This window comes from Anthonomus grandis, chromosome 5, assembly GCF_022605725.1.
Source record: "Anthonomus grandis grandis chromosome 5, icAntGran1.3, whole genome shotgun sequence".
NCBI lineage: Eukaryota > Metazoa > Arthropoda > Insecta > Coleoptera > Curculionidae > Anthonomus > Anthonomus grandis.
Window position 1 is genome coordinate 30,282,846 of NC_065550.1, and position 27,723 is coordinate 30,310,568.

At 32.6% G+C, this 27,723-nt stretch overlaps 1 protein-coding gene across 1 annotated transcript; it reads right to left on the reverse strand.

Annotated features, from left to right (window-relative positions):
* Window positions 1-3,017: 3,017 nt before the first annotated feature.
* Window positions 3,018-27,723, reverse strand: LOC126736783 (protein AF-9). Its single transcript, XM_050441314.1, has 10 exons — window positions 27,472-27,723; window positions 27,130-27,407; window positions 19,863-20,333; window positions 19,545-19,809; window positions 19,370-19,490; window positions 19,115-19,315; window positions 17,682-17,923; window positions 17,280-17,478; window positions 16,883-17,194; window positions 3,018-6,453 (listed from the first exon to the last, which is right to left on the reverse strand). The coding sequence occupies exons 2-10, from the start codon at window positions 27,311-27,313 to the stop codon at window positions 6,247-6,249; spliced, it is 2,202 nt and encodes a 733-aa protein (XP_050297271.1). The 5' UTR covers window positions 27,314-27,407; window positions 27,472-27,723; the 3' UTR covers window positions 3,018-6,246.

Sequence of the window (27,723 nt, forward strand, 5' to 3'; positions counted from 1 at the left end):
TTATCTATATGTTAGCTACAGCATTTCAAGAAATGCCCTCTTCAACGTTTATTAAATCTTGAAGAAAACTGGCCAGATGTTGAGAATCTAGTTGCGATCTCGAATATTGCAGGGACTGAAGAAGAAGAAAACAAATCCACTCTACAAGACCTTCAAAAGTTAACGGGTAACGAAGCATTGCAACCAGAAGATGTGGAAAATTGGATGATATATAAGTTGTGACGATCGCCTTGAAAATGAATTTTTGAATGATGAAGAAATCATAGATTTAGCAACTAAAGAACCAGAGGAATATGATGAGAGTAGTGACGTTGAAGAGGAGAAAGCGATTTCTCATGAAGAAGCCAAAAATGTAATGGAACTTGCATTAAAATATATTGAGCAGCAACATGAGTCAACAGCATTAGACGTTTTGGTGATTAGAAAATAGAGGGATATCGCATTCAGAAATTCACTGAAGGTTAAAAAACAGAAGAAAATCACAGACTTTTTCAAAAAATAATTACATATGTATATTTGTTGATGTAGCACCTCATATATTATACTTATTTACATATTTACATATAGATCATATATGTAAATATGAAATACATATCTATATAAAGAATATTTCTCCATTATTTTATATTTATTGTGTTCATATATATAATTATGTAATACTCTCTTCAATACATATACATATGTACACAACATAGATAATTAACATAATATAAAATGTATTATGTACACATATATAAGTACATTTCGGATTAACCGGCCAAAACGGCAACCGGCCAGGTATGCAGTCCCGAGGTGACTGGTTAAGAGGAATTCTACTGTAGTCGGTAATCTGTATTTAATGCTGTTATAATCTTGGCCTTTCTGACCCATGAATAAAAAGAATAAAGCATATTTTCTCAGACTAAATTGCAATGGAATAAAAAAAATTGTTTCTCAAAAAAAAATTGTTTATTTTTACTATTGATTCATTTATGTATTCATCTAGAAATGAGAAAAAGTCGTACTATATCGGATTATAGCATCACAAAATCATTAAAAAATACAGTTATTAATGTAAAAAATCTTGAAAAGTCTTGAGCAAATTATTCCGAAGTAAATGAGTTGCTTGATAAATGCTAGAATGAGCTAGAACTTCTAGAATGCATCCTTGAAATAATACCAAACTCTACTAAAATTGCCAACTGGGAAAAAAACCAGCTGAGGAAATGATCATTTGAAGATGTTGACTTGTGTATTAATTCTTTGAACAATTTTCCACAAAAGTTAACATCTAAGAATTCAATAAAATGTGGTGCCTTTAAAGTATTATTTCAAATAAGATAATGATCCCAAGTATAGCCTTGGTTTAGGTAAGAAAAAATTGAGGTTTTGTGGTGGCCATCGTAGCCCCCGGATATACAGGGTGTCCCAAAAGTAGACGTCGTTTCCCATTTTTGTAAAAATCGCTTCATGCATCATGCACAAAATTTATTACAAAAATATCATAATTTATTTACTTAGTATTTAGTGCGAGTGTGACCCTAAGGAGTGCATCCTTTCATAAATATGATTTGGATGCATAATTGTTTCTTTCACTACTAAGAAAAAAATAATTTCTCAAAATGTTTAATTTTTATTTAAAAATTATTTGCCTTTTAAGTGAACCTGGCAAAAACAAATTTACTACAAAAAGTTAAAAATTATCAGGAAAAGTTACTTATTTAATGAAGACTCTCATATGGTGAAATACTTTCAGATAAGTGATAGTAGTCTTTTTTGATTGACATTTTTATTAAACTAATCGTTTTTGGACAAAAATCAAAATATTGTAATACTAAATAATCTAATTCTAAATAATGAAAAAAAAAAGAATTTATTGCTATTAAACATCACAATAAATGTTCAAAATGCGAACCACATTCGGCAACGGCGGATGAAATTACTTTTTATGCGCCGAAAGGCTCTGTCATTGTTGGTAATAACGTTGGCCGCTTGTCTTATTTTTCTTCGCAGTTCTACTTCAGTCTGGCTTTCATTGATAAAAACAAGTTCTTTGAAATATCATAGGTTCATATAGGTTCAGGTCAGGCGAACGCGGCGGCCATTGGATGGTTCCTCCCCTTCCAATCCATCGACTATTCAAAGTAGTATCAAGATGTTGCTTTACGATTCGGGCAGAGTGAGCAGGAGCTCCGTCGTGTTGCAGCCACATGTCTCGCCGTGTTGCTACAGATACGTCTTCAAGTAAATCGTTCAAGTTATGTTGCAAGAAATGTAAATAATTTTCGCCGTTAAGTCTTCCTGGTAGCTCGAATGGTCCAATTAATTTGCCTTCAATGATCCCTGCCCATAGATTGACTGAAAACTGATGCTGAAAACGATCATTTCTCACTATATTAGGATTAACATAGTCCCAATAATGCACATTTTGTATATTAAATATCCCTGTTCTTTGAAAACTGCTTTCGTCACTCCACAAAATGTTTTTAAACAAATTAGAGTCTTCTCTATTACGCTGCAGCATTTCCGGACAAAACTGAATCCTTTTTTTCATAATCAGTGGGCAGAAGTGCTTGAACACGTTGCACATGATAAGGATATAACAGATTTCTTTATAAGACTCGATGAACTGTGGATTTGGGAAGTCCCGAACGCCTTGCTATGCGACGAACACTTTTTGTTGGATTCTCTGTTGAAAATTCCACAATATCATCTTCATCGTTATCATTTCTAGGTCTTCCTACTCTCCGTGGCTGACCAGGAATGATGCCTTCCAAGTAACTCTAATGCACATTTATGAAAACTCTATGGTCAGGATAGCGATTTCGACCGGGAAAGCGTCTTTCATATTCTCGGGTAGCAGCTCGAGCATTTCCACCACAAAGCCCATAAACATAGTGCATTTCTGCATATTCGTGGGAACTATAAGCCATTTGTGAAGGTTTACTTGTAATAGTAGCAAATGAGTTAAAACACGAAAATCTCCGCAAATAGAAACAGCAAACAGTCTAAGTTAAGAAATAAAGCCTAATTTGTTAAAAAACCAGAAAGAAACTAATTACATTCGCGACAGGGAAACGGTATGTTCATCTTAAAAATTATTTGAAAAAGAATGTTTAGTTTTCTGATCATAAATATTTGACCGTAAAGAATCTGCATAAATAAAGCAACTTTTTTTGATAGCTGTTTATTTTTGGTCGAACACGTGCTTTGTAGCAGCATCAATTCAAACGCAAAAATGTGTATATAAAATTTAAACACATTGGGAAATAATCATTTTCTAAGTAGTGACAGAAGCAATTGTTTTGCATGCACTTATTACTTATGAAAAAGTACACTATTTAAGGCAATATTCATAACAAATACCACGCAAATACGTGAGGATATTCTTTCTATGAGTTCTTTACAGAATTCATGACACTATTTTTATAAAAAACAGAAAAACGGTAATAACTTTTAAACCATCAACAATCAAATAATAGTATATGGGTTTTTTTTAATTGCTACTGTCCTCCTCTATCGCCTCCTTTCGTTTAGACGTCTACTTTTGGGACACCCTGTATATTCAATAGAAAATTTTAGACAAGAAAATACGAGCAAAATCTGTGCTTAATTATGAAGCTTTACTAGTTTTTTAAAGAATTTTATGAACCCTAGAATTACCATGGAAAAAATTGGATCATCAAATTATTCTTCAATGCGAAACCGTTATTTGAAAATAATTAAAAATAACGGAAACTTATCATACTAACGTTATTTTTATATTTAAAAAATATGTATTGAATAAAAAATTGGTTTACCTTTTTCCAACACATTTTCTTTTAATTATTATATAAAAAGCAAAATTAATATTTAAAAAAAAGCAGTTCTTAAGTTTAAGAATTACACAAAATTTATTAATTAATTTTTACTATCAAAAATTGTCAAATTTTTTTAAAGATGCTTTGCGTTGGGCCAATATTGTAAGTTTGTAAAGATCTAAAACAATATCTTCTTTATTGGATTAATCTCAAACTGCATAAGTTTTACAGTTGGCTATTTTTTTAATGCAAATTTTACAAACGCTCTCTTCAACTAACATTCCACCGTCATTTTTAAATGAGAAGCGAAAAATTCATGCAAATGGATCTACCTGAAAATTACATGCCCCTAACATCAAGAACTCATTAAATAATTTACTAGAAATGCATTTATTTGAACAAACTTGCATGTGACGATTACCACACAGCTAAGACAATTTATATACATAAGTTAAGACTTTAGAACATTCTTAGTGATGCGTAGCCTATTGCCAAGCATAAGCTGTTTTTTTAGTAAAATTATTAAAGCAGATTCCTCGTCTTTTTTAGTAATTTATTAGAAGTTGTGCGTGGTCAAATTCTACGCACCAACATTTTTTCCAATTAAGACACTTTTTATGCATTAATAGAGACTTTAAAACCTTCTTAGTGAAAGCCACCCATGAGGGCTTCTTAGTACAATTTAAAAACAAGATTTTTTTTATCATTTTTTTAAACTTTTACTATGCACTAATTTGTGCGTACAAAGAGATCCGCTCCACCACACATTTTTTAAAATTATGACCCTTTTATAGTTTTTCAGAAATTAAGGAATTTGGTTCACTTGATATATATATTGTTTATTTTCTTCACATGCATGGAATAAAATCTTAAATTAGGTTTAAAGGCTAAAGGTTTTCGTTTGTTTTTAAATGCCTAATAGACTTCGCTAATGATTTTAATTACCTCAACGCATTGGGTTATGATATCAGACAGAAATTTAAAATGCCCTCAAATGCCTGGAATAAAATTTTAAATTAGGCTAAAAATCTAACGTCCAAAAGGAAAAAACTGCTCGAAAAACAGTTTCGAAGGCTTACAATTTACTTTGTAATAATTCCAGGAGATGTTAAATGCCTAATAGACTTCGATCAACATTTTAATTACCTGAAAGAATTGGGGTCAAATTAGAGCATTTAATAGTGATGCTTTTAGTACAACTTTCATTAGTTTTCGGTTTTTTTAAATAAAATTGTACTCAACCTGTGCTATAGTTGGCAATCAGTACATTTATATCCATACATTTTATCACCTATTTAAAAATCCAATTATAAAGTAAATAAAGATTTCCTCCCATTTGTAACGCATAATTCCAATCAATAACTTATAAAATAACTTAATAATAAGCACCTAGTTTCTACAGACATGAATTGGTCCAATAAACCCGGTTATGGGGTAAAAGTATCTTGCTATACTTCATCTACAATTACGTAATTTCCTTTCCTTACTGCGTCAGTTCATAACAATTAAAGAAAATTTACCAACGAATTTTCACGTTTAAGAAAAATTCGTATAGAATACCGTAGTTTTTTAAAATACCCTGTACAATAACACTCTATAAGTCGACTACAAAAGTAATATAATTAACAAGTTTACTTTCACTCGTTATTTTCTATATTCAACCTAGTCGGGAAACTATAAGATTTAAGGCGTAACAGTAATTAATAAAAGTGCACTTCTTAATTCACTCATCCTTTAAAACCGGCCATTGAAGAAAATGTCAACGTAATCTGTCAAATAATGACAGATAACAGTGTAAATATTATTAACGAATCTGAGAAACTTTAATAAAGAATGTTTTTAATACAAGTAAAATGATTCGTGTGGTGTATTTGCAAGTCCATATATAATTTATTCTTTATGCCATAAGACGTTATTATATACATAATATATCTATATAAATATATATAGTGAGACCCAATTAAAAAATACGCCTATTTTAATTTAATCATTAAATAACTAACCTTTACCAAGAATTGCAACAATCACAATAATATGTACAAAATATATAACAATAAATACGGTTCAAATAATAGTCATTGTATCGTAAAACAACTTAAAAAAAAAACAGAATATCACACCAAAAACAAATGCACTGAGGCCCCACTTTTAAGGGGCACGATTCGGCGCGCCGCGAACACTCTAGAAAGTTCTAGAATTTCAATTAAATAGACAAAAAAAAAAAAGAAAAAAATGCCACCCGGTTTACCGAACAACACATGCAAATATTTACATTCACAATCCCGGCTTTCGTTGTCATTGTTCATAAACCTCATGACCTTCGAGTGAAACAAAATTGGAGGATTTTTTTTTGTTTTTTGGTCCTTCGAATCGCTTGTTTATGTTTTAGGATTAAATACATATACGATCTTTAATAAATGTGTGTCATCAAATGTCTCCATACAAAAAAAAAATAGTACGTCAAACCTTAATTGACCGACGACGAGAAGAAACTCTGTAGTTGCATCACGGTAGATCGATCGAGCAGGCAAAGATCGAAATCGAACGTGTGCGCGGACACTTCGTATTTGCCGGTTTCCGCTATTAGTTGCACCACCTTTTGCAAGTCGGAGTTGTCCTTTAATCCCATGATTTTCGTTTGCAGTTCCCTCAGCATGTTCATGTAGGTTTCACCCTAAGGAAAATAATAAGCACATGTTTATTTTTAATTAAATTTCACATTTATTTATAGGGTGATTAGCGCCCCACTGTACATACGTATTTAAATATCCATAACGAAATGGATATTTTAATCGACCAATTCGGTTTTATTACCAAATCTTAATGTCTCAATTTAACCAAGTAAGTCTGGGATTTTTGAGACATGTTTTTAAAACGACATTTATCTACCATCGTGCCGAAAAAAAACTGGGATAATAAAATTTAGGTAGGGAATTGTCTCCTAGTCTATTATAGTAAATCGCATTCCTTGGGTATGGTATTCATATTTACCCACTAAATTTTTGGAGTCTTAATAATTACATATTTAAATAATAATAATATTGATACAAAACATTTTTATTTTTCGATATTTATTTTTATTTGGAACATATTTTATAACTAAGCAAAACTAAGTAATATCTTTTTTGATAATATGGAATAACAAAAAATTATTAATACTTAGTAAGCGCATCGTCGTTATCAATTACAGATTGCAAACGTCGTGGCTTACTTAAAATTAAGTTTCTGGTATATTTTTCGGTTATTTGGTCCTATGCGTCAACTATCTTTAGGCGTAATTCATTCTGATTTCTAGGCTTAAAGTTATCTTTATACATTTTGTCATTTTACCCCAAACGTTTCGAATTGGGTTGATATCAGGGCTTTTCAAGGGCCACGGTAAAACTTGAATTCGTCTTTCGTCTAGGTAGTTTTGAACTATGGGGGCTCTATGTATAGGAGCATTATCATGTTGGAAGATAAAATCTTGCCCATATACTACACCGATGGCATCATAACATTATTCAGGATATTGCAATATCCTAAGTCATTAAGCCTTTCCTGCACTATTTGACAAACGCTGGTCCTCTAAAACTAATCCAGGCACAAACGTTTATACTAAAACGTCCACTTTGATTAGTCTTATGTGTATATCTTTCATCACATCTGGTATTAAGGCCTGTAAACGCGGATCTTGCCATTATTGCACGATTGAAAGTTTTTTTCATCCGAAAATATTACCGTTTCCCATATGTGGTTTTGGTGTGCATATTGATGGGCAAATTCTAATCTTCTCTGTTTATTTGCTTCAGTTAAAAATATTTTATTTGTTACACAGCAACTTTTAATTTCCGAATTTCTTATCCTACTACGAGCTGTATTAGCAGAATCAGGAAAATGCGTGTCTTCTTTCGCCTTTATTGCTGTTTCAAACGGATTGTTTCTTAAAAAGCCAACTAACTCTCTATCTTAAATGTCGTTTGAAATTTTTGGTCGACCAGAACATGAATTTCTTACAATAGCTCCATATTCTGCAATTTTTGCCTTAGCGAAGGAAATGGTATTTTTACTAATGCCCAATTCTTCTGCGATTCTGCTTATAGGAACTCCATCCATCAGACGAGTGTATATTATCGCTTTTTGATGAGTAGATAATGCGGGCTATTTGAAAGAACGATTTTGTTGACGCAGCTGTCACAAAATTAAATTACCTTTGACAACATCAAAATATATTATTCTAATAGACCAAGGGATTTGGGAGATTTTTACTGTCCCAGTTTTTTTTCGGCACGATAGTACCTATTTCGCTTTGTTTGACGGTGCTTATTAAAACCACGAAATATTGTTCTCCTTTTGCAAAAGTTTGTATGTTTCAACTGTAAAAACGACGTTATTTACAAATGTTACGTATGCAGATGTTGTATTTGTGTACGTACGATTTTCGTACGTAGCGTATGATGTGCCTTCGGATGTAGCAAACGCTTCATTACTTAATAATTATTATGCAAGCTGTAACAGTGTTCCTGATACGACTTCTAATGACAGAATAAACTTCTATAATTCTAATTAAGTTAAATTTTCAATTAATAGATACAGAGACAGTTGATAAAATAATAAGCACAATAAGTACAAACGCAATCGGGAAAGATGGTATATGAGTTAGAGACCTAAAATTATGTTTACCTTATTGTAAAAAATATCTAATTAACTGTGTTTTGGAAAAAGTTTATCCTGACCTTTGGAAAAAAGCAATAATTAAACCTTTGCCTAAAGTTTGTAATCCTAATGAACCCAAAGATCTTAGATCTATTAGTATATTGCCAGTAATGTCAAAAATAATAGAGAGGCACATCTACAAACAAATAATTTCTTTTACAAATATATATAATATAATCCCGGATTCTTAATCGGGCTTTCGTAAAGATTTTAGCACAACAACTTGCTTAATTAATATAACGAACTATATAAGAGCAAATGAGGATAAAGGGGAGGTTACTTGTTTGTTTTTATTGGATTTTAGCAAAACGTTTGACACCCTTAATCATAAATTGCTACTGTCTACACTTATCTACTCTCAGCTATCAAATAATTCAATTAAATTTATAGAGAATTTTTTAATCAATAAGTCACATTGCGTTTCGATAAAAGAATGTTTGACGCAAGAAAAATCGGAGTATTTGCAAATGACAGGGCAGTGTTCTTGGGCCCTTATTATTTATAATTTACGTAAATAATATAAACACAGTTTTGCGTAATTCATTTATTAACTTGTTTGCGGACGACACTGTGGTTTGTGTGATAGGAAACGACTTCAAAAACATTACCAGAATAATGATGCTCTAAGATGCATATTTTGTATGATTGGTTGTGCAAAAATAAATTAAAATTAAATATAAAGAAAACAAAATGTATATTGTATGTATAATACTTGGGAATAATTATTGATCCACAGTTGAACTTTTCATCGCACATAGTTTATGTTTGTAAAAAATTAGGTAAACACATTTCATTTTTGTATCGTATTTTAACTTGTTTGTCACTATGGTCTAAAAAGTTAGTATTTAACACTATTATATTGCCTCATTTTAATTACTATTCAGCTTTACTCATACCTTGTACACAAGAAGGATTATTTTGAACTGTGGTAAATATATACCAATTGAATCTATGCTTGCTACATTAAATTGGTTATCGGTAGGAAAAAATATTGAAAAGGCAAATTTAACATTAATTTTTAAAATCGAACATGGTCTTTTACCTAACTATTTAGCGAAGTTTTTGGAAAAAAAGGGAAAATTTCTATCAATACAATATTCGGTCAAAGCAGAACTACAATATTCAACATGTTAAAATCACTGCTTTACAAAAATCACTGTTTTTTTATGGAATTCGCCTGTTTAACAGTCTACCAGTAAATATTAAAGAAGCAACATCACTGAATATGTTCAATAGGAAAGTTTTTAATTTTTTAAAGAATCAATTATTAAGGAATTTATTATGTTTCACCCATGTATAATGAAATGTTTGTTATATGTACTAGCCAGGTGCTAAATAAAGGATATTATTATTATTATATTAAATTATTATAATGAAATCAGGTGTACCCCAGGGGTCAATTTTAGCGCCACTCTTGTTTTCTTTGTATGTAGCGGATATGCAAAATATGGTTACTTGTGCTAGTCTTCAATAATATGCTGATGACTCCCAGTTGTATGTATCGTTGTCTAAAAATAATTTACAAGAATCTCAATTAAACTTCAACTCAGATTTAAATAAAATTAACCAATTTACATCTCAACATAATTTAACATTAAATGCTTCAAAATGTTGTGTTCTTTTCGTTGGCAGCAGCATAAATAAAATTAGGCAAATATGAAATAATTTTGTCGTAAAAATAAATAATATTGTTATACCAATGGTTACCGAAGCTAGAAATTTAGGCATCTATTTTGATAGTACCCTCCTCATTTGAAACCCATATTGAGAAAAAAATTAGCATAGCATACAGGCGCTTAAAAAAATTATACCACTTAAAAAAATATATTTTGCCATCTAAAACTAAATATTATTTATGTAATACTCTAATTTTGTCTTTATTCGATTATGGCGACACTGTGTACAATAGTGCAATTACAGTAAAAGTCTATACAAAAAATCCAAAATACATGTATTCGCTTTGCCTACAATATAACATTTCGTAATCACATAACTCCATACCTAAGAAAAATATTCAATTTTATCAATGGCAGACGTCAATACCATACATTTTGCCTTATTCGCAGAATTATTAAAACAGGTGAATCACTCTATTTAAAACGGCTTTTTAATACGCAGGAACACTCATATCATACTAGATTTCAAAATAATTACAAAATACCTGATCATAAAACAGCTAACTTTCAAAAATCTTTTAATTTTGCGCGGTGCAATATCCGTTGGCGTTGCCGGCGCGGATTTCTTAAAGCACCGGTCATGCTTCGTTTTGTTCCCTGACTGTTAGAGACTGGACAATAATAATTATTGGTTATTAATTCTATGCCTTGGTATTTCGCCCTCAACCGACGTAGTTAATTTGCTTAGGTTTAGGTTTAGCTTTAAAGGTCTGCACCACACAGTTATGCTTTATGATGCATATATTGTGGATCGGTTTTAAAAATCGCGGTGTAAGTCCTTATTTGTTTATATTATGATTTTTTATTAATAATATTGTTTCTTGAAAATTTAACAAATAAAAACATTTTGATTGATTGATTTTTGGATCGGAGAATTCCGAATCACCAAACGTTTTCCGCAATTTTTAATACATTACGGGAGAAGGGTAAGTTTCCCCTTAACCGATGAACATATTGAAAAAGTGAGTGCTAATGACGTGGTGCAAGAAGAGAATATTCTTAAACTTGTAAGAGAAGATCCCACTGCTAGTAGGCGAATTTACACGCAATTAGTGGTGCCATAGTTACGACTAAGGAGAACTAAAAATTAAAAATTAAAACGTATACGCTTTCTATGCACAAGGGGTACAAAGATTAGCAGAAGATAACCACTTGCCTAGACTGAGATTTGCTAGTGGATGGATAACAAATCACCGAAGAAGTATTTTCACAACGCTATTAATTCAAGAAGTTTTATGTAAAGGCAAATGAAAACCGCCATTTGGTACAATTGGCTAATTCTCAACGAAAGTTTTTCTAAATAAATAAAAGATAATGTTTGATGCGGCCTCATAAATGATGGTTTATTGGACCAAATTTTTTCCCCGAACGACTAACGGCTGTTGTGTATTTAGACTTTCTTCAAAATTTGAAGAAGTAGTCCATTCTTGCAGTGGAGTTAATAGATCAATGGGTAACTTTCGGTCATCTAAACTCTGTGGACTCTGTCAATTCTAGTACCTCAGACAAAGTTAAAAGGTTAAAATACATGAAAAAGGGATATAACTTGGATTTATAAAGAGATTTTTTTGGAATGATGTAGTTTTAAGATTTTGTAAATCCAAATGTCCCTTTCTCATGTATTTAAATGTAGTTTAACCTTTTAACTTTGTCTGAGGTACTAGAACTTATATGGTGAATTGACAGAGCCTCTTAATTTGTCATCCCTGACGATGGACAAGTTATATATCCGAAACATGTAGGATTTATGGTTTTTTTAAATAAATTTAATGGAGGATGACCGAAATACTTTTTGTTACCCATGTCTTCAAAATATTTTAACGGGTTCGTTAGAAGAAGTAAATTTAACAGGCATATACTTCCAAGACGATGGGGTATCGAAGCTCTATATATACTATATAGCGAAATGATGCTCGAAATTATCTTGATCAACAATTTGCTGATCAGTGGATTGGGCGCGAAGGCCCACATCCTCGGCCAGCAAGGTCGCCAGACTTTAATCCAGCCGACTAGTTTTTTATGGAGGCATCTTAAACAATCAGTATTTCAATCTATAAATTTTTAGTAATAAAGCGGATCAATTTTAAAGCCTTTAAATAATTCACCGCTCGATTGGAAACCTACGAAAGCATGCCCCAAAAAATGTAGCGAAATCGGTTTTATGCATTTTAAGAATATTTTATAGATTTTAACGGGTTGACATCCATCCCTTGCATTTTTGCCCCTTTTTAAAACAATATTTGTAAACTGAGATAAGAATATATAAATGAGAATTCAACTTTATCCCCTATTTCTATAACACCATTTGGTTTTCATAATAGTGTCTGGATCATCTGGAAATACTGTTTTTCTCCTATAAATCATCCAATTATAAAAGAAAAATATTACTTTATTCCCATACTCCTCTAATTTGTAAACTGGGACAAAGATATATAAATGAGAATTCAACTTTTCCTCCTATTTCTATATCACCCTTTGGTTTTTTTAATAGTGTCTGGATCATCAGGAAATAGTGCTTTCCTCCTATAAGTCATCCAATTATGAAAGAAAAACATTACTTTATTCTCATACTCTTCTAATTTGTAAACTGGGACAAGGATATAGATATAAATGAGAATTCAATTTTTCCCCTTAATTGTATATCACCGTTTGGTTTTCTTAGTAGTGTCTGGATCGTCTGGAAATAGGGTTTTTTTCCTATAACTCATCCAATTACAGAAGAAAAATATCACTTTATGCCCATTCTCCTCTAATTTGGAAGTTTTGTTCTTCAGTATATACCCATTTCCTCACCAAACTTAGTATTGAAGCCAATCCAATAATAAGTTTGCTTTAGTTAAATAGAGCGTAAAAAGTTTAGGAACTGTACAAAGTTATATTTAAAAATATTCAAGTTTTTCCAAAAATATTTACAAAAAACCGCCATCACCTTTAAAACTTTTGACTTTATATAAAATTTTAACCTTATTGTGGGTCATAGGTGGTTAAAATATTAACGTCTAATTTCATTTGGACACCTTGTATAAGCAAAGACATGAGCAGTTATAAAACTGAAAGTAAAAATAGAAACAGTTAACTTTCATTCAAAGTTATTAAAAAAAAAATAAATACCATTACCACAGTCTAACACAGTCAAGTCACTCGACCCTTTTCGACTAACCAGCCGCACCTGCCGACGCCGCCCCTCTCGCCTATCGGAGTTTATCGATCCCCACGATAAACGGCGGAGATTTATACCGGTTCGTCGACGAAATGTGGTTATAGGGTTGACTCGGTTCAGTTTATTTTCGACGTTTACCGAGTGTGCCAATATTTTATTAATATTTTTTACTGTGTAATAGAATAGTAAGTGTGCATTGTAATGCAATTACGATTATTAACAAATAAGAAATATATGCATATACCTACATATAAATCAAGTGTTTTTTTTAAATTATTTTCCTTTTTGCAGTTTCCCACTAATTACATGTGTTTTGATCAGCCAACTGTGATTCAACAAATTAATATTCCATTTAATAATAAATGGTAGTAAACATCCAGGTAGAAATAAACGTCTAGAAATAAACGTCATTCTAATAAACGTCCAGGTAGAATAAACGTCCAGGTTTCTACATACCTACATAGTAGGTCAAGTGGATTTTGGGAAAATCCCCAAACAAGTAAAGGATTAAATAAAGGGTGTCTAAATTAAGTGTCTGAACCAAATGATTCCTCTTAAGTAACCACGTCAATCAAAAAAATAAAGATAATCGGTACAACCCTACGTTTTTATTATTGAGAATAATAATGCTGGATTGAATAAAATAAGAAATAAAATAAGACTAAAATAAGAATTTAATTTACACAAACCCCCACAAGGCATTTATACAGCAAAATAAAATAAGAAGTTCCAATGCAACTAATATTTTATTTTTATTTGAAAACGAAAGTACGCACGGCGTTTTGGTCAGAAAAGCCATTGAAAGACAAAGAGATAAAATTTACCTGGCATGTGATTGGTAATTCCTTATTTCTTATTTTATTTTATTTTGCTGTTTAAATGCATAAATGTCAAATAAGGCCTTATTTTATTCTATTTGTCTGTATAAATTCAGCTTAACTAGTCGGCAATTAAGGTATACATTTAGGTTTACACCCTTTATATTAGGTACACCTTTATTAAGATTAAAGGGTTTTTAGGGGATTCTAGTTTTCTTAACAACATTCCTAAGGTTTTGACTCAAATTTAAGCGTTTCGTTAATATTATAAAAAGAAATAAAAGCAAAGAAAAAATGGCGACTGGATGCATACATAAATATATTACCTATTACCTAGTTGTTGTTTATTTAATGTGTCACAATGAATAAGCGTCAAAACTCATCAAAATATTTTAAAATTAAAAAAACCTTGATTTTACCCAATAATATTATTAAACTTAATACTTTCCTTATTGCCCCCCGTAAACCCATTTCTAATGTGAACTTTGTGGACGGACTTGTATCCTGTCATGCGAGGGGTGCCGGCGTAGTTTTCAAGTGATTTACGACCGCTTATAAAAAAGGCGGCATTTTGAGGCGATCAAAGAAGTGATTCTACTTGTTGAAATCTATATACTTTGTCATTACTACCAATGTAGCTATTTTTTTCTTTTTTTTTTTAAATTCATTTATTGACCTTGCTGAGCACATTTAGTCACGAAAAGCCCCTATATAATTTTTTAGTATTTAAACTAAATCGGACATCACAAACGACCATGCCAAGTCTGAGACTCGAACCCAGGGTCACACGACTGCTAGACAGGTTTTTTTTTTAATTTGCATCTATTTTAACCATCAGAAGGCATGTTTTAACGTACTAGAAAAAAAATAATTTTTCTATTATCGCGCATAAAGAACTCTCTTTACACACTTCCCAGGGTTTATAAAGTCGATTTTTACGCAATAAGTAATTTGACATTTAATTTTTAATTTGAAATTCTTTTTTGACGTTTTTTTATGCACTATTGCGTAAAGTAATTTAGAATATGTTTATTTTCTTAATATTTTCTTCGGTAGAAGAAACAATTTTGTATGTTACACGTAGGTAAAATCGCTTTTTTTATAACTACGAAATTTATATTGTCGCATGAGGCATAGGCGAATGCGACAAGTCCCATGAATGTTAAATGAACATTTTACACACTTGTTACATAAACAAAATATTTTAACAGTGGCATTCGTATAATAGTTCTCCACTGCATTTTTCTGAAATAAATTTAATTTTCTTAATCCCTGTTTAGTTTTGAGTTGCGCGAATTTACGAGGGCGGGCCAATAAGTCCGTGACTTTTTAAATTTTCCCGCCCTTTAATGGAAATGGCAACTCTGCTCCTGTCAACAGAGAACTGTCAGTTGACGCCTGTCAAAATTTGAACAGGCTGCGTCATTTAGTTTGTGTTTGACAGCTGTTGATAGCAGACTACCACTCGTTTTGAGAAGAAAATGGAAAAAAGTGAATTTCGGGTGCTCATTAGTTATCACAGCATTATTTTTTACGGAAAAAAACCATCACTCAAACCAAGGCTAAGCTTGATAAATATTAAAGGGACTCTGCACCATCCATTTCCATAGTAAAGAAGTGGTTTACTGAATTTCGATGTGGCCGTACAAGCACGGAAGATGCCGAACGTTCTGGACGCCCAGTCGAGGTCTCTACATCCAAAACAATCGAAAAAATTCACGATATAGTTTTAGCCGATCGGAGATTGAAAGTGAGAGAGATTGTGGAAGCCATAGGCATCTCACATGGTTTAGTAATTTCAATTTTGAATGATCATTTGGGTATGAGAAAGCTTTCCGCAAGATGGGTGCCGCGTTTGCTCACAATCGACCACAAACGCAACCCTGTGACAATTTCCCAGGAGTGTTTGGCGTTATTCAACCGCAATATGGACAAATTTTTGCGTCGTTTCGTTACCGTGGATGAAACGTGGATCCACCACAACACGCCGGACACCAAACAGCAGTCAAAACAGTGGATTTCTCGGGGTGAATCGGCGCCCAAGAAGGCAAAGGTGGGTTTGTCAGCCAATAAAGTCATGGCGACCGTTTTTTTGGATGCACGCGGTATAATCCACATTGACTATCTTCAAAAGGGGAAAACAATCAATGGAGAATATTATACCAACTTATTGGGTAGATTCAATGAGGAACTGGAAGAAAAAAGACCACATTTGACCAAAAAAAAAGTTCTTTTCCACCAGGACAATGCAAGGGTCCACACATGTGCAGTTTCCATGGCAAAAATCCATGAATTAAGTTACGAATTACTTCTTTATCCGCCATATTCTCCAGATTTAGCCCCCAGTGACTATTTCCTATTCCCAAACTTAAAGAAATGGCTCGGCGGAAAGAGATTTGACTCCAACGACGAAATCATCTCTCAAACAAATGCCTATTTTGATGACTTCGACAAATCATATTTTTCCGAAGGGATAAAAAATTGGAGAAACGTTGGACTAAGTGTATAGAACTCAAAAGAGACTATGTTGAAAAATAAAATAACTTTTTATATAAAAACCTGTCTTTTGTCGAAAAAGTCAGGGACTTATTGACCCGCCCTCGTATATTATTGTTTTTTTTTTTATTTGATGCACTATTTTTGAGTAAATAAACCTGTCATTTACCGAAAGGCATTTGCATTCGGTTTAAAAGTGCGCCTTTTTCTCGAATAATAGCGTAAGTGCATACCAAAATTCAATATATTAAAACTTACGTCATCAGTATAAGGCATCGGATTGGCGTCCTCTGAACTAGACACTTTCTTCTCGTCATCCGAATTATTATTGGTGTCCTCCTCCTTTTTCTCCTGCTTCTGCGGCGGTTCCTCCTCTGGCACCTCCGTCTCGGCTTCCGCTTTCCGTTTCCTCTTTTTTTCGTGGTCCTTGTCGCTCTTCTTGTCCTTTTTCTTCTCTTTTTTGTCTTTTTTCTTGCTCGGGAGCGCGGTGCTCTCTTTCGGTTTCTTCATTGGCTCTTCGGGGCTCGCAGCTTTCTTGGGCGGCTCCGGAACCGACACGGGAGAAGGAGACTAAAACCATAATTTCATCCAATTAAAAACTTAGAACAATTAATTCCAGGTACATTTTAGTGCTTAAAGAGGAGGGTTTACTTACCCTCGACAGTACCGGAGGCCGAGGGGGCTCCGCCGCAGGACTCGGTTCTCTGCTGCTAACTTTCGAAACGTTCGAGGACTCCTCGTCTTCGATTTGGGGCGGGTGTGGGTCCGACTTTTCCGGCTCGGGCTCCGGCGGGGGAGGACTCGGCGTCGGGTCACTTTTCGGGCTGCTTCCGAATAAATTTTCGGTTTTATCCCTTGAAAAAATAAACAGCGATAAGTCAAGTGTTGATGCGACACTTGTGGGCTTTTGTTTATTTATTGCCTTCTTATTTTATTATTATTATTATTATTATTATTATTATAGCTTGAATTTATTTGATATCCTTGTTGCATTACTAATCTTAAATTTGCATGTAACAAAGTAGACTTAAGGAACACATTAAATTGAGTAACTCACCTTTCTTTATTGGTTACTTCTTTAGGTACACTGGCGATTTTCTCTCTCTCCCTTTTCTCCTCCTTTTCCTTTTTGTGTGACTTATCATCTCTGTCCCGCTTCTCTTTTCTATCCTTGTCCTTTTTCTTGTGTTTGTGCTTCGGCTTGTCTTCGCTCTTTTCTCGCTCCTTTTCCTTATCTTTGGGTTTCGCCTCCTCTCCTTTCTCCGGTTCTTTTTCTTTTACTTTTTCTTTCTTTTCGACCTGCAACTTTTCAATTATAGTCTATGATCCTTTAAATTTGAATAAGTAAATTACAGTATAAGATGGCCAAGTTTGCATATTACTGCAATTGTTTTATTGATAAGACACTTAAAAATATACAAAATTACCTGTATTTACAGAATGAGCAATAATATGAAATTGGCTTTTGTAATTATTCTTCTTAAATTGTTTCTTTTTTGTCAATTTTTTTATACAGATAACAAGGAATGCGAAATATGACGTTTTTATATCGTAACAATGCTTCTGCGACTTAGAGGCTATATGGACGATTACAGCCAAATAGAGCTGTTCCAGATCGAAAGACTTTCAAACGAATGGATAAAGATGGTAAATGAAGAATTAGATATTTTGTGATATTTTTCCAGGTAATTTTAATAATAATGCAACCTAATGCAAACAATGAATATTTGCCAATCTGGATCTTTCGTAGGCCCCTTTTAAGTATTTTAATAAGTCAACCAGCAAGATTCAAATGACACGACGCATTCTTATTTTCCGTATGAAATAATGACTGTTAAACATTTTAAAAAAGTCCATAAATATGCTCTAATGGTTTTTTGGGGCAAGTCAAGATAATTTGTCAGAAAGACAGAGGTTTAAAGAATCAGGATAAGTGCACCTTTACAACTGCGTGTGTATTTAATGTAAAAAATACGCACTTTTCCCACGGGAATTCTGCGAAATAAAATTTCAGGGTAAAAGATCTCTCGTGTGGTCTGGTAAAGGACAAAGTATATTCACAAAGAAGTGCAAATATTGAAGAACTCAGGGCTACAATTTTAAATTCTATAAATTAGCCTGACAGGAAAGTTCTAACTATATTAGTAATGCAATCTATAAGTTAGAAAGGAGCTTTTAAATTTGTATTGATCAAAATGGTGGGCATATTCAGCAACTGTGAAATTTTACTATTTCAGTTGTATATTAGTTAAGTTAGTTATATTAGTCATATGCTATGGAGAAAATAAATTGCAATCTAAGTAATGCATTAATTTATATGAATTTTTTGTTTGAGTAGATGTCAAACCCTACAACTTTTATATTTTTTATACAGGTTAACCTGAAAAAGTTAAGGGGTGGATAAATATAAGGACTGACCATTAAGTATACATACGTAATAAAGATGTAACTACTTCATTTCATTAATATTAAAGGCAATGTACCTGTTACCTTTTGATTTTGGGCAGAATTCACAACAGGACTGTCGTCCCTCTCCTTTTCCCTCTCTTTAACAATTGAACTGTTATTAAGAGTTCCATTACTATTGTTTTCTTTCTCTTTTTCTTTGGTGCTACTTTTGCTGCTCTTGTGATGATCCCCTCCAGACTTTTCTTTATCTGCTCTCTCCTTGTCCCTATGTTTGTCTTTGTCCTGCAATAAAACAGTGTAAAGTGGATTTTTTTTACTTATTTGATCACAAAATACTTTATGCTTTTTCGGTTTCTTGTCTTTCTCCTTATCTCGGGATTCCTTGGAATCTTTTTCTCGCTCCTTGTCTTTGTTACTGGGCTTCACTGGGGAGGGACTCCTTGGCCTTTTTGGGGACCTTAAAGTTAAATTTCTAATAAGAGTTATTTGAAAAAAATCGTATTTAATTTACCTTTTTGGACTGGGACTTTTTGGTTTCACCATTGGACTTTTATCTCTATCCCTGGTGCCGCTCTCCTTCTCTTTTTCTCTACGCTCTTTTCTATCCTTTTTCCCGTGCTCCCCTCTGTCTTTCTTATCTTTCCTGTCCTTTTTACTGTCATCTTTTGAAGAAGATTTCCTCTCGTCTTGTTTATCTCTCTCTTTGTCCTTAGGTTTATCGTTGGCTCGCTCTTTGTCTTTATGCGGACTTTTAAATGTCTTCTGCTTATCTTTGTCTGGAAATTTTAATTACTAAAAGACGAATTAACTTTTTTTTTTAAAGTCTTACCATTATTTTTATCTGTCTTCTCTTTTTCACTGGTTTTGGGTACCGGCTTAGCTACCTCCTTACTTTTAGGTATCTCCGGTACCCTACTGGTCTTCGTAATAGGGGTACCGAACAAATCGGTGAACTGATCGGTTCTCGACTCTTCCGGCTTTAATTTGTATTTTTTCGGTTGCTCGGAACCGCTTAATCTCGGTTTACTGGACATTTGACTTTTTTCGTCTGTCCTCTGGGTCAATTCGTTTACGGTGGCGCCACCTTTCAATAACTTATTGCGAAAATCTTCATTGACCGAATGAAAAGTGAATTTTTCCTTTTGGACCTCGTGGATTGGCGGACCGCTCGGTTGCAACCGAAGGTCATAATTAAATTGGATTTTTCGCGGCTCTTGGCTGTTTTTTAAGTAAATATGAATCGGGATTATGAAACCTGCATAACCGGAGGTTTTTATTGAGTATGGTGGATCCTTCACAACTAGAAATAAGCATTAGTTATAATTAAAATTTAATAAAACTGCCATCTTCTTCAGTTAGATTTAAATGGTATTGCTCTAGGGTCTGAGAAGATTAAAATTTACATAAGTATATAGTAAATACTTTTACATGTAAAATCAATTGCTTTGTATATGATTATTCTATCAATAGAAAGAAAGAATGTAGAGATTTTGGGGTACAACTGCCAGTGGCGAAGCGTACGAGTAGACAAGGTAGACACTGTCTACCCAAAATTATCCAGTTATTTGTCATTAATTTATCACGTAATTATTTCATGTAATTGTTGAATTAAAATTAAAAAAAAATTAACACAGAACGTAGTCGCTATCCTTACTATTATTATATAGTATCTAAACATAATTAATCCGAAGGCGCGCCCCGCCTGCCGCACCGATTAAGATAAAAATACAGGGCTGACACCCAATTAATGTATACGATCCCCAGGAAGACACATTGATATTTGTCTTCCGAAATTTGGAGCATATCAAACCAAATACGCATCAAGCAGGCTACAGAGGTCCGGCCGCATTCAGCCTATTACGTATGCAAAATTTACTCGCGGGGAAGACATTCGAGCTTTTGTCTATCGAAGTCGACCAGCTATTTTATTATGCTGTTGAGGGTTATTGTTTATGGACACGCTTGATCTGGTCGGCCGCAATACATCTTCAGTTTTGTCTGCATTTGGTGGGGGCGCGTGCTATAGTAATTTAATAATTAGTATGTTTGTTTGTGGGTGTATAGAAAAGGTTTTTTTAGTGGTTATTTATGAACGACTGTTCGAATTATTTATTTCTTTTTTATATCACTACATAATTTTTCTCTTTGAGTTAATATTTCATGTGCTTTCATTCTGTATTTCATTAAAGTGAATAATATTGAATACACATTTTTTTCTAATTAACGATTTTTATTGTTTGTCTACCCGAAAAAAAAGTTCACGCTTCGCCACTGACAACTGCAGACAAGTTTCTGGGTTTTACAATAAGAAACATCAAATACTTCAAAATTCTTCTTGTGCTTAACCTCAAGCTGTTCTCTTATAAATAGAATGATCCAATCCCCTAAGTATAGTAACAAAATTTTAGATTTATTTGACAGTAGTATCATGAGTATAAAAAACTCAATTCTGTAGATTTGATTTATATTTAGTATGATGGCTGTTATGTATGTTTTTTATGTATGTAATGATGTATTTTCTGTTATTTTTATTGTATAGTATTTTGTTTTTCTTAATATTTATGTATAGGCTTATTTTTTACTTAGTTTCCTAACTTTCATTGTATTGACACAGATTTACAGAATACCAGATGCGAAAGATCGCGGATATAAGCTCCCGATATTCGATGCCCTTGAAAAGGATGGTTTGGACTGGCCTCACCGATGCATTTTTAAGTTTTTTTTTTGTAGGGATAGATGTTCTGCACTATAATTTCGCTGGGATATTATAATGCATTTATAATGTCAAAATAGAAATAGGCTTAAATAAAACAGAATGTAAGGGTTCTTGAGTACATTTTTATTTCATTTAACAGATTTAAGGATCTTATTTAACAAAACATTAAAGATGAAACAAAATTTTCTTTTAGTTTTATCTGATTTTTTGGCGGATGATAAATAAATCTCTGTTGGCGAATTTTAAAGTATAAAATATTTTAAGTCTTATAAATAATTTTATTAATTACTGGAAAGGAAAGTTATCACATGGGTGAGTAAAATTAATGCTTTTCATTATCCCGAAATATTTTTGTGAAATTCCTTCTTTATTGCAATTTGTTTCAAATAATTTAACAAAAACATTTTCCAATTTATATAATAGGCATATAAATTGTCATGTTGTCATATATTTGTCAGTTCATTTGGCAACTTCAGACCCCTTTCAATGTTTTCGATAACACTGTCACTGTCATTATGGTACTGTTTAAGTCTAGTAAATAAGTTGTTGTCTAAAACATTAGAATCAGTGGCAAATTTCAAACAAATATCACATTTATGAATTTTTAGAGTTTTATTAATTAAGTACCCACAGACGGAAATAAATGCATTTTGCGTTGACAAGTTTTCCTTTTTGTAATCATAATCTTGCAGGGTAATTGCTTTAATTTTTTGCTCTGGAATAATTTTTTTTTTGCAAAATCGCACGTTTAGTATTATTCAAATGCTCTAAGAGAATTCCTAAGTCGTCAGCACAATTCATGTGATTTGAATGCAAAAAAGTTTTCTGAAAGCCCTTTCAAATTCTATTGGAGTTGGATTTATGGAATTGCCTTGTTGTTGTCTAGTACTGCCAAAAAAAATTTATAAACAATCCTGGTTGATTCTTCTCAATTTAATATAGCTAAAGCCCAAACTAGAAAGTTGCTGCCAAGGTGCTAGTACAGCCTTTATTGTTATCATATAACAAGTACAAAATTTACACACTTATACCCCCCCATTTCAACAGAAATAATACTAAAAAAATATTTAAAAAAAATACAAATATATTAGTTCAATTTAATTATTGATCATAAACACGCGTACTACGCAAAGAAAATTAGAAAAAAAAAGAAAAATTACGCAAATTAAACCCCTTGCCACCGTACTAGGCGGGTGATGCAAATCCATCACCCAGCCCAAGTAACATTTTCTCCAGCAGTTGGTTTTTAAAGTTGCCTTTTAGCCGCACCAAGGTTCTGCAATAGTCATTGGCTTGCTTGATGGAACTATTTAGGTTAAATTTTGTGCTAATAGGAACTAGGAACCTTAGGTAAATTAAAAATCTAATTAGTTCTAGTCAAGTGTCAACAATAACGTTGTTATGGCCATAAACGAGGGCTTGATGGTTTTGAGATAATAAGGTTTTGGAGAGGTTATATTTCAGAATTAATTTGGCAATCAAAATTCCAGTATAGAACGATTTTAGCATTAAAATTACCTATTCAGAACCATATGGTCTTGAATCAATTACCTAACTATTTGGCACTTTATACGGCCTATTCCGGAAAATATAGCATTTTTTAACACCTAAAGGACTTGCTAAAAGTCATATGGATAATAAGATAACTTTATGGGATAGGGTTTAACCAACTTGTCACAATAAAACACAGTTTGCGGACGGTCGCGACTATTAAATCCTACGTCATTTATTCTTAGAATACAGGGATGTCTTGGCACAAGATTGTAAGAAGTGGTAATTTAAAAAGAAAAGTGAAGCGAAATTTCCAACGAATTACAACTGGTCAGGTAAATATGACAAATAAAATATTGACAATTTTGGTAGATTATAACGTAAAAAAAAATTAGTTTGCAATAGATACACCGGAAGAAGATAATTCTCGTAATTTAACTGATGGTGGTCTTGGCATTGAACCTGATCCTCTAAAATCAGATATTCACGATGCCAGTACCAGTGGCTTAACAGAAAAAGTGGCTTCAGAACAACCAAGTTCATCGATGGATTGGAATGAAGATGATGAAATTGATGACTTTAAGAAATTTGATTTTAGTCAAGATTTAAAAGATTGGGCACTGAAATATAACATTAGACACGTTGCCATTAAAGATCTTTTAAAAATTTTAAATAAAAATACAGAAGTCAAGTTTCCGAAGGACCCTAGAACTTTTTTGGCTACTCCTTGTAAAATAAATTTACGGGATATTGCGGGAGGTCAATATTGGCATAATGGATTAACTAAGTGCTTGCAAGAAATATATCATAACATAGAAAAAAATCAAAATATATTTTTTTAAATATGGTTAAGCTATCTCCATGCTTTCTAGTATCTTGCTATTCTTGCTCTGTGTCCGTTTCCGCTTCCATCTTTTCTGCTTCCTCTGATGCCTCTTTGTACGTCTTGAACTGTCTTTAGACTATACAGGAGAATGATTTCCATTTATCTTTTGAAGCGTAGCTTTCATCCAATACGGCACCCATTCGTGACTTTGGAGGCCACCATAACGTTCCATCTTTCTCCCACCCGCTTGGGACTGCTGATATACATATCGTTCCCCGTTCTATAGTTTGGACCACTTTAAATGGCATTTTCTAAAAAAAAATATTGCTTAGGTTAAAGTTTGATCCAATAGGTTTTCCAGTACCTAATCAACTTAATTCAATCTAAAATACTATTACAAAGACAAAAATGTAGTGTTAATACAAGGATTAAAATAGGTATGATTGCTCACAGTAACCAAAAACATACCAAAATATGAAGTCCAATACTATACAATTTTTAAGTTTTAAATATTTAAAAATCTGCTTTTTATATGTATTATATTTTTGTATTTATTAAATTTACTAATAAAAAAATCAAAAATTTATAAAGAATATAAATCCAAACATAAATTACCTTTATTGTTGAAGCTTTTTTTTTAACTTTAAAAAGTCGAAACCCATTAAAAAAGAGTAAAATTAAATAAAAAATGTAATTTGTTATGACTAGTGTTGTGAACGTTCACGACTTATTCGTGACGTTTATCCTCAACAGCACGAATAAGCATGAATCCGAACGTTACTCAAAAATTTAAACGATCCCATAGCGTTAGCGTTAATATTAAGTATAAACGGTCCTTTAGCAACAAGACATGGCAACACCGAATCGCCTCGCATTAGGTTGGTTGTCGTCGATTGTTGGCAGCAAATAACATCTGACAGTGTTGATTTTCGGGGATTCACATCGTATTAATTTATTGGAAATACATACAATCTTCCAATCATTATATTTCTTCATTTTTTTTGTGGTGCTAATATACTTTGAATTGAAATATTGCATGGGTGTGTTAAGAGAAAAATGATTTGGTACTCATAACCTCTAAACTTGCAACAATCTGTATTTATCTTTATCAAAATCGCTTTGCCTATCTTTATTATATGAACTAAAATGAACTTACCTTTTTATGTACCTAAATACAGCCCTGTATGCAATTTGAACGATAAAAAAACACACTTTTATTTTCACAATAACTGAAACCACCAAAACCAAACGTAAACTGAATTGCAATAAAGAAGACTCAAGAAATCCCGCGTAGTAATAAATAATGCCAATAGATCCTACTAAATGCCTAAAAGCCATTTATTGAAATTCGCCCAGACTTTGCCAGCTAATTGGTTATTAAAAGTGGCCTATAAGTCCTGGAAGATGCTAGTTAGCCCTGTTTTAGCTTTTTTTAAAACCCATTGGCATTTTTTTAAGTCTTTTGTCCTACGACATAGCTTTTGATACTTACTTAAGTTATTATAGCAGCTTAAAAGCATACCCTGCTAGGGGTCCATTTTGAAGAAAAAATGTAATTCTCCCATTTTTATAAGCTATTCAAATACAGGCAAAAATAATGTAATATGTAAACAATTTAGATAATATATAAAGACACTGGAGCATTTAAGTACATATTATCAGTAAAGCATCTCAGAAATAAAAATATATTAATTTTTTATTTTTTTATTGGCACTGAATAATGTTTAATTTGTAAGATATCAAAGGCGCGCGTGTTTTACAGTTAAATTACACCCAACTTTTTCAAGAAACTGGTGTGCACAATGAAAATCAGTCATCTATTCCAGTATAATTTTTTTTTCCTAAAATAAAGTCATACTTACTAAAAATGTTGCCATTGCTTTTTATTTTGGCGTTGTCTTATTTTTACCCTGGCTGTATCATATTTAAAACTAAAAGGTCAGATTTTTATACTTTGGTATCTCCAACCACCTAAAAGTCTAAAAGGACTTTGCTAAAGGGTTGTAAACAGGTAGGCGTAAAAGCTTTCAGGTTCTACACAGGTTACTTTTAGGCATCTTCGGGTTAGATAAAGGTTATTTCTATTAGCTATATAGGTTCTGTGATATGCGATCTGGTTTCAAATTGGCCAGGGCCTATTGGCAATGACAACCTCTTTAGGGCTGGGCCTTTTTTTACTACAGGAGGTTATGCGGGCTAATAAATAAAATTGTTTGTGCTTAATGGCATAATTAATAATTTTTCTTAAACAGGTTCTAGGAGTTATTTATAACCTTTTTAGAACCTAAATTATTACTTGAGAGGAGGCGTGTCTGAAGTCTGGCGCTCGCACGCGTATTTTCGATCAGTTTTGCATCTGTATTCTGTAAATCTGTGGTATTGATCCATCAAGTGCTCCTATATTTAATTACTGTTCTGGTGTTTGTATGAGTAATAAATAAATAAATAAATAAAATACTTTTTAGATATGATATTAGACAGTGCTTTCAACAGGTCTTAATATTTTAAAGCTGATTATTAGAGATAAAAGATTTTTGTCCAAAATTTTCAATTTGTCCTGAAGTAGCCAATATATTTGGTGAAAACTTGGCCAATTTGCATAAACCCTCAAATACCTCAAACCCAATAATTAAACCATTTAACACATAAACATTATCTCAAATAGATTTTTATTATTGTGAGAAAATTATTTCTTTGGTAATAAGGAAAAATAAGACTAATGTAAAAACATCGCCCAACCACTCTTAAAATTTTCTCATTTATAATGTACATTTTCTTATATCTCATTAATAATGAAATTTGTTTTTTTTTAAGAGTAACAATACAAGGATAAACCCAGAATAGTTGAAAATTACCAATCGGCAAATCCAGAAGGCACAAAATTAATCACTATTATAAAGCCAAATGAAGTAAATAACTGAATCAAACAAAATATAAAAAACCCTAGTAAATGGTTATCAGGATCATAAAAACTTAAAAGCACCATTAAAAAAATTAATTGTTCAGTAAACCAAAACCTTCTCATGTGCATTAAAATTAATAATATTCAAATGCAACCCATACCTCTTTTTGGCTTCTCGAATGTCTCATGCAAATGAAAGACAACTCTCTCAATGTAATGTCTGATATCAGCCCCGTTGCACCCCCTGACGAATACTTCCCAGTCGTGAGTAAATCCTTCCACGGTAGTTTTTTCCCTTAGTGAGGCATTGTGTCCTAGTTCAAGGTTTATAGTGATCGGAGACATTGTTTGACTACACCACCACCTCTGCCTCCCTCTGCTGGTTCGCCATCAATGTGCCTTTGGTGTGCCAATTTGAGCATTTAAATATTCGACTAACCTGCGGTAATTGAAATCTTCGTCATATAAAGTGATCTATTCAAATAAACCCTGACAAAACGTACCAAAAGGGGGGTCTTTCTGTAACCTAAATATAGAACTCGGTTGCCTATAAAATTCCTATTTTAGGCGGCTCATTTTCACTGAAAAAATGAAAATCTATGGGGCCTCCGAACCGATTAATGCACGCGAATTATGTTTGGTAACACAATTGTGGTAATAATCGAGTTTATTTGTGGCTTGTTTATGGTAAACTTTTTATTATCATTTGTCAATAAAGATTGTTATTTGCCTTTTCGGGTTTGAAGTTTCATTGG